We start from the raw sequence: 7,961 nt of genomic DNA, 5'->3' as shown, positions 1-7,961 counted from the left end.
GTTAAGAAAAAATCACCACCACATATTCGACAAAAAAAAAATTATAGCATACCCAGACTCACCAAAAGTTTACACTGCCTGTACTACCACCGTCACCAGCAAACAACTTCACAGACTATACAAATATTCAAGAAAACCTTATGTCTGCAGCAACAACAGCAGAAGAGCGCAGTCAGTTTTCAACACTGTGTGCTAATCAAGTCTAAAATTTCGTCATTCAGAAAATTTAGTCTCCACATTGTCACCTCAACCGCTTCTACATAAGTCGGGTTCGCATTCTAGTCCGCACGCAAACTTCAATCATATATGATTATCGTTTTGTTGTTATTGTTTCAATCGCTATGTTTATACTGTCAGCGTCTGGTCCTGCATATACACGATCGATGGATCAATCCAAAGAATTCACGTCTACTTAAGGAAGCCGCTGAGACGTCCTCAGCTGCGACACGCAAGCTCTTGCTGGAGCAATACTATACTGGAGGCGTAGAGAGCAACAAACAGCCGCGCAGACGACACAATCTATCCACATGTGGTGGTGAACCAGATGGTGCTGGAGGCATTCTAGCTGAGGCTTGTCGTTTTTGCGCTAACAGTCCGCAGGGTTATTGTTGTCATCATTTTCATTTGCAAAAACTGGAAATACAGAAGGCACACAAGCAACAGCTACAGCAATCTAGCGCCTACCTGTCGACACAGAATCGGTCGCGTTTCTGGCAGCCACTCTGCGGCGGCAGCACTTCGACGACGTTGGAGCAGACATGGGCGCAACGACGGCAGCAGCGTAAAGTAAGTCGTGAATTGAAGCGAAATTTGAAAAATCGATTGACTGTCACAACGTCACGACAACATCAAACACAACTACAGCAACAGCAACAACAAGAGCAGCAGCAAAACCCAATGCAAAAACAATATCAGCTTCAAAGGCAGTATTTGAGGCGACAGCAATATGAGGAGTTCATGAGGGCAAGAAACGCCGGCAATAATAGTAGCAGTAGTAGTTCTAGTAGTAGCAGTCCATTGTGGGATACGTCCACATCAAATTCATCCAGCGGCTACCAATCACCCTTCGCTTCGGTGTACAATGTAAATGGTTCGCTCTCTGATATCGATACCACGGACTCTGGTCTAGCGACCTCCATAGAAAGTGTTGCATATTATGGTGTTGAAGAGGCGGGATCCGTAGAAGAATTGTCCCCAAGTTTGGCTGTTGAACTAGAACTGGCGACAGCGAAGACATCCACAATAACAACGACCTACCTATAAGTAACGAAAAACATAAAAAATACAGGTGAGTAAGTGCGCTCAAGCTTACATACATATATGTATAGGTATGTAAATAATATTTGTTTTCAAACTGTGACTTATCCGAGGAGTGGAGGAGGAATATGCTGGAATGATTTATATTTGTTTTGGTCTTTGCTCTACAATATTTATTACCTTTTGCTGCCGCAAGAAATTCATTTGGGAGTGTTTATCTTCACCATAACGTTGGAATACGTTCCCCAATGATCTCTAGAGTTATTATATTTCGGATATTTTGAAATAATATCAGAATATAAAGAGAGTGGGCTTTTTTCGGAATAATTCTCAAGACGCAGTCGCTGAAGTATCGGTCAGGTAGCCAAACGGGCTTGGCAGAGGAAAGGTAATCTCATCCCAACGAATGATGGCCTTAAGTGACGAAATACAAATGGCTCTTCTCGCAAGGGACAGCATTACCAAAAGAGTAAACTTCACTAGGAAGTTCTAAGTTACCCTTCGCAGTAAGGCTGCATGGAATGATTCCACTCTCGCTTCCTATTGCTCAGGAATAATACAATCAAGTGGTACATCTACGGCTCGAAAACATCAGAGGAAATTGGTGCAGGAGCCTCAGGACCACGCACCAAACTCCCCACACCTGTGGGAAATTTTCCGAGCATATTCCTAGCAAAGATCTTTGCTAAAAGTCGGTGAGTAGAGATAAATCTCCAACACAACAATCACAACGAAAGTGTAGTCATACTCAGCGACAGTCAAGCAGTACGTAAAGCGATTCCTGCCTACGTGATCAAACCGCTACTGGCGTAGAAGTGTACAGAACGGCTGAACAGTATATCAGATCGTAACCAAGTGCAGTGGGTGCTCGGCAAAGGTATTGCCGGGACTGAACTGGCTGAAGAGCTCACAGCATCTACCAACATGTTAGAACCGAAACTCTTTTTTGCGGTTGGTCCTCATACCATAAAGGAGCTGCTCCGTATACCTCCGAAGGTATAGGCAGGGAAAGTTATTGGTAACAACTCAAAGGCATGCGACATGCTCTGTAGCTAATGGGTGGTTGCAACATTAGCAGGTTTAAATACGTTATCAAGCTTCCAAGGGACAAACTCCGGCTACTTGTCGCAGTCTACACTGGCTTTGTAAGCCCAAGAAGCGCTTGTATAACATGGGAAAATAACCGGAGCCTGATACTCCAGAACCCTTGGTAATTGACTGCACAGCAGTCCGCAGTCGCAGGATAAGGCCCTTGGATCCAATTCCCAAATAGGAATCAAATCGCCTCAATAGCACCTGGCAGTGTATTAGAATTCATCAAAGTGCTACGGCTAAGTGAGTCGTTGTGACTTAGGGGAGGACACAACAGACTTTAAGTCGCGGGGCATATTATCATTTATTTATCTATCTATCTATGTAAGACATATGCATATTCAGGCTCCGATCGCAGTTCCAACCAACAACGAAAATCTCTTCCTAATCCCTGTCGACCTTCAGCAGTCAATGGCAAATCTTTCTTGCCTGTTTTTGCTATGAGTATTACATATATTATTTTGAACGATAGTTTTAAGGATCGTTGAGCTTCATTTTTCGTCAGCTTCAGAGGAAAAATAACTTGCGACACTCACGAAAACTTCTAAGCTTTGAAACCCAAAAAGGAGAGACTACGCCAGAGGCGACATCGTTCCATTTTTACCTCAAACTTCTTAAGGTCGTAGTTTGAATGATTCTTTTTCCTTAATTTCTTTGATTTGGTTGAAGATATCATTCCCATGCGAAATTCTGCTCGGCAATAAGTTGTGCTCGGGTATAAGGTGCCGATGAAACCCAGCAAATAATTTTCATTATTTGAGCACACCAATTATTTTCCATCAATGAGAATGTTTGTATGTATGGCTGTATGTACGAATGATTGAAATATTTTTGTTTCCTCAAAATCGTGTTTGTCGTTTTTTTTTTATTTTGTTTACTCATATCCAGCGAAATATTTTAGTAATAATTTTTAGTAAATCTATTTTATAACCTTTCTCACTTCAACTAGATACAAGAACGGCAATCTTATTGGTACCTTAAACAATAGCTATTAGCAGTTAACCGGCAACAAGCGAACAGAGAGAATTGAAAATATCGACAACCAAGAAGACGCAGCGACACAAAAGGGTTCTCGAGACAAAGGACTCGTGCCGAGTGGGTCGAACGTGTAAGATGTGTTGGCAGTGATACCAGATGAATGTGTATGTAACAAAACGTTTACCGTTATACAGGTGCAATTGAACAGGGCAAAGTGCTTTTGCAGGTGTGAAGAATACGCAACAACCGGAAGTGACCTTCTTTTCGTCAGACAACAGTGACTAGACTACTTGAATGCCAGAAATACAAAAACACATGCCGCTTGTAGGATTCTCGTTTTCTAGATGCTAGAAACTGTCAAGTAGTGACCTTAGTAGTAACAGTAGAAAACTACAAAAGTGCAACGAGGCACTGAAATCGATTATACTGAAACTCAACAATTTAATTACAAGTATCTGGACGTACATACATACATAAGTTGTAACGTTATAGTAAAGGCAATAACATGTCCTCGGATGACGACAATAATTCGCTAAACTCATCAGCCAAATCGGACGCAAGGCTTAACGAATCGTTAAATGGCACATCGCCGACGCTGAATTCGTCGGCGGCCAATACAAATGTGGGTAATGGAAGTGCTGGTGGTGGAAGTGGAAGTTCCTCTCAATTGGTGAGACGTAAAAAAGTCATGCCGCTGGAGCATGGTTGCGAGGACAATTGGACGTGGAGTAAACGGCATCGCTCGAAAGAAATAGTGCTGAGTGGTCCCAATAATCGCACGGTGCATTTTCATCCAAATTGGAGTAAAGGAACGGCGGGTGTACAGGGCAAGCGTCCGCTGAATAATGGCCGCTTCTATTGGGAATTGCATGTATCACAGCGTGTCTTCGGTACCAGTATTATGTTTGGTATCGGCACAAAGCAAGCACGTAAGCATTTTACGATATTTTCATACCGACATTTCCATCAATTCGAAATAGTATTCGTATATCGTTAGTTTAAATCTCATCAGAAACCAATGTTTTTAAAAATTACGACATCGACTAGCATGTGTTCGGTAGTCTTGAGCTCATGTCAATGGATATTTACATATAAAGCTCCTCATTTTTCGAGCGAGGCGATAAGCAGTAACAAATGCTTATTATATTTAAGTAAAGAGTGATCCATTTCTAGGCTCCCTACTTCTTTCTTTGACATTTATTTTTTGAACATTATCCTTTTTCAATGTTGGCGGTGGATACGTCTCAGATGGTCCATTCGTTGAGTCCAATTTTCATTGACTCGTTCGAGCATTTCAACTGGCATCGTTTTTGAAGAAAAATGGACCGACTATTCCATCGGCCCACAAACCACATCAACCTTTTATTTTTTCTGGATAAAATGGCAGCTTCTGAATCTCTTTGAGCCAGAAATTAATCTCATAACTGAACGAAATTTGGCTCGAAAACGTCGGATCATCCTGCAACTTTTCAAGAGCCCATAGAGCGAAGCGATGTCGCTTGGGAAGGTCGAACGGCTCTAGTTGTTGCACAAGCTGTATTTTGTACGTTTTCAATTTAAGATCTCGCCGTAAAATACGCTAAGTCTTTCCATACGTCGGACCGAGGTGATGCGAACGGCGCCGAATCGACTCTCCGCTATCTTCGGACTCTCAGCTAGACCTTAATAAGCTTTCAGCTCGTTTTCCCTTTCAAATTTTTTAAGTTTTTCGGTAGTTGTCCCATACACAATTGTTCTAATCACATGATTCTAACATTGCAGGACTACACGCCAACTCCTTTCGGAATATGCTCGGTGAGAATGAACATGGCTGGGGTCTATCGCACAAGGGTGTGCTTTGGCACAAAGGTGTAGCGCTGCTGTACACTAAACGTTTCAAAGAAAATCACCCCACAGTTATAGGCGTGCTCTTCGATGGCATCGAGGGTACGCTCAGCTACTACAAAGATGGCAAATGTTTGGGTGTAGCTTTTAGGGGTCTAGATAAGGTAAGCAAAACTATTAAATATCGTAATTTCAATATCTATACATACATAATATATAATAATCAATGCAGATCAAGGAACCGCTATATCCGATTGTCTGCTCGACTGCTGCGAAAACTGAAATGACACTGAAATGTACGCGGCGGGATTTTGTAAATCTGCAAGATCGTTGTCGAGCCGAAATTATTAAGCACGTCAAGACGAGAGAGGATTTGGTAAAATTGAAATTGCCACCACTCATTACGCAATATTTGAGCGAAGTGGTGAACGATGTGGCGCCACTGCGCCAAGTGGACAACTATGACATTTTATGCGATTTTTAAATTGTAACAGCTGACACTGCGTAAGTGGGATTTGGAGTAATACTAAACGAACGGTGGTACTAACATGGGTATATGAGTGTGTGTGTGTGTGTATTTATACAAATTGAATATTGTAAATATAGTTTATAATTATATATGCGTCCTTGTTTGCTGGAACATTTGAACTAATTTTTAAAACTGCTTCAAATCACTCTTATCAGCATATGAACAATCCGCCATGTAATTAATTTGGTATAAAATACATGAGAACATGGGTGTAAGCTAATTGACAAGAATGTCAAATTTACATACAAGTGAAAAACAAAGCTATGACAACACATTATCGGCGGTAGTTCAGAACGCAATTCGGTACACCATCTATTCATAATTAAAATAATCATTAATATTAATTAATAATTTTTAATCATGTTAATGAGAAATCTAAAAAACGTAAACATTCGAGAGTCTTATGCTCTTTAAATAGTACCATCTTCAGCCTTGTAACGTTCAGCCACTTGTGCAGCTGGCCGCACCTTGTACATAAATAGTTATTGCCAAAAGGCGTTTAAAATCGCTTTTCTACTTTGAAGCACAAAGCTCAACGCGGAAATAACGTAAATAGAAAGTCAGTGCATAATTTAGGGCGCATTCAGTAATTTTTCTAAATTTTTTAAATTATTTTAATGATTAAAATTTGAGTTTGACTTTGATTTTAATTAATTTTTAAAGCGAAATATTGTTTAAAACAAATGAATAATAAGAATTTTTGACAAATGTAATATAAATCTTAGTGCATAATTTTAGAATCCGTGAAGTCCGCCGTGCCATACTAAGCTCGCACTTACATATATTGCCAGATATACATACATATGCATTTGTATGTAAGCAATTCTGTCTGTCTTCAGTTGCTTCGAGTATATGGTAAATTCACAACTAAGACCCACATACAAATAAGCACGGAAATGTCGCATAAACTTTTTAATTAAAGTTTATGTACTGTCAAGTCAACAAAATGTGAACAAATGTGTGCATGTACATATATAGTATTTGAAGCTTATAACTACATAAAAGCTAGTCACTACAAATAAATATTAGTTGTAAACAAAAACAATAATTAGACTTGCATTTATTAAAAAAAAAATAAAACTTAGGAAAACTTGAATGCAATCGCAAAAAATAGGCGAAGAAATGAATGATGACCAATAAACGTTTGACAAAAACATAAAAAAATATTTAAAATAAAAATATATAGGTATATAGTAAAATTTAATCTATAAAAGATGTATTTTTTTTATATTCGATGTGATTTTTATATTTTAATATTTGTTTTTAGATTTGATACATTTTTTTTATCATAAAAGCAGTTTTAAATTGCACTTTCTATGACATCTAATTCCAAATCACTTTTATTTCAATCAGTATTATTATTATAACATTCTCCTCTTTGCTTGTAAATTCATGTCTTTTTTGTTTTATGTTATAATATAAAGGTATTTGGAATCGATATATACATATGTATGTAGTTATATGTCAGCGTAAAGAGCTGAACCGTTTTAGTCATGTCCGTCTGAATATACGCGAATTAATCTCTCAGTTTTTGAGATATACAAACCGGCCAATCAAAATTTTTGTTCTTGTAAAGAAACTTCTTTATTTGTGAAGGAAGTTAATGTTTTTTTCTTTAAATTGTTATTTGTAAATTAATCGGAAAGCATTTCGATAACTTTACTTTATTTGACGTTTGTATGCCCATTCCATATAAATAAACTTAGCGTAAAATTATTTAAAAAAGGCCTATTCGGTGCAATATTGTGATAACTTGTAAGATTGTATTAGTATGCATTTGCATTGCGGTTAATGTTCAGTTATTTTGTAAATTGTATACAAAGTATGAAATAAATTGTGTTTAAGTAAATAAATATAGTACACTTTACCACTTTGACCCTTCTTTGTAATTAGTTTACTTTTTAAACGAAAATTTTGTTTTTTACTGAATAACTCTGTTACTATGTTGCTTTTTATTTTGTTCATTTCAGTTAAAAAAATTTTTCGCCTATCCTAAAACTATTTAAAACGTTTTGCAAATATGCAAGGCTTTAATATTGAAAAATGTAAATTATCGAAAGCGGAATTGGGTGAATTTCTAGTCATATACATATGTAAGTTGTGGCACTGTTAGCGCAAAAATAAAAACGCCATCGGCAGTCAGCAATTTTAGAAAATAATTGTAATTAGTTAAGTTATTTGTTCAAATGTGAAAAATATTCAACAACACGCATTACAAAGCTATTAATGTCTAATAAAAAACTATGTGTGTCTAAATAAGCGGGAAAGTGTCTCAATTGTA

The 7,961-nt window shown here is 38.0% G+C and overlaps 2 protein-coding genes across 2 annotated transcripts; both read left to right on the top strand.

The window, feature by feature from the left end:
- Positions 1-3,435, top strand: LOC105223907 (transcription factor kayak; the record flags this gene model as incomplete). The annotated part of the gene is given in 2 exon segments (XM_019989439.3): positions 1-1,288; positions 3,299-3,435. A coding segment is annotated over 1 exon segment (957 nt). The 3' UTR covers positions 1,264-1,288; positions 3,299-3,435.
- Positions 3,436-3,832: 397 nt separating this feature from the next.
- LOC105223908 (SPRY domain-containing SOCS box protein 3) lies at positions 3,833-7,940 on the top strand. The gene is made up of 3 exons (XM_011201798.4): positions 3,833-4,256; positions 5,089-5,315; positions 5,384-7,940. The coding sequence occupies exons 1-3, from the start codon at positions 3,833-3,835 to the stop codon at positions 5,633-5,635; spliced, it is 903 nt and encodes a 300-aa protein (XP_011200100.2). The 3' UTR covers positions 5,636-7,940.
- Positions 7,941-7,961: the final 21 nt, after the last annotated feature.

The sequence above is a fragment of the Bactrocera dorsalis genome, chromosome 1, assembly GCF_023373825.1.
Source record: "Bactrocera dorsalis isolate Fly_Bdor chromosome 1, ASM2337382v1, whole genome shotgun sequence".
Classification (NCBI taxonomy): domain Eukaryota; kingdom Metazoa; phylum Arthropoda; class Insecta; order Diptera; family Tephritidae; genus Bactrocera; species Bactrocera dorsalis.
This window is presented reverse-complemented; position numbering and strand designations above follow the sequence as displayed.

Excerpts from the sequence above, each read along its gene's own strand:
- LOC105223908 (XM_011201798.4), top strand. The coding sequence starts at position 3,833 with ATGTCCTCGGATGACGACAATAATTCGCTAAACTCATCAGCCAAATCG. Across the intron at positions 4,257-5,088 it reads TATCGGCACAAAGCAAGCAC|GACTACACGCCAACTCCTTT; the intron begins GTAAGCATTTTA and ends CTAACATTGCAG. Across the intron at positions 5,316-5,383 it reads CTTTTAGGGGTCTAGATAAG|ATCAAGGAACCGCTATATCC; the intron begins GTAAGCAAAACT and ends TAATCAATGCAG.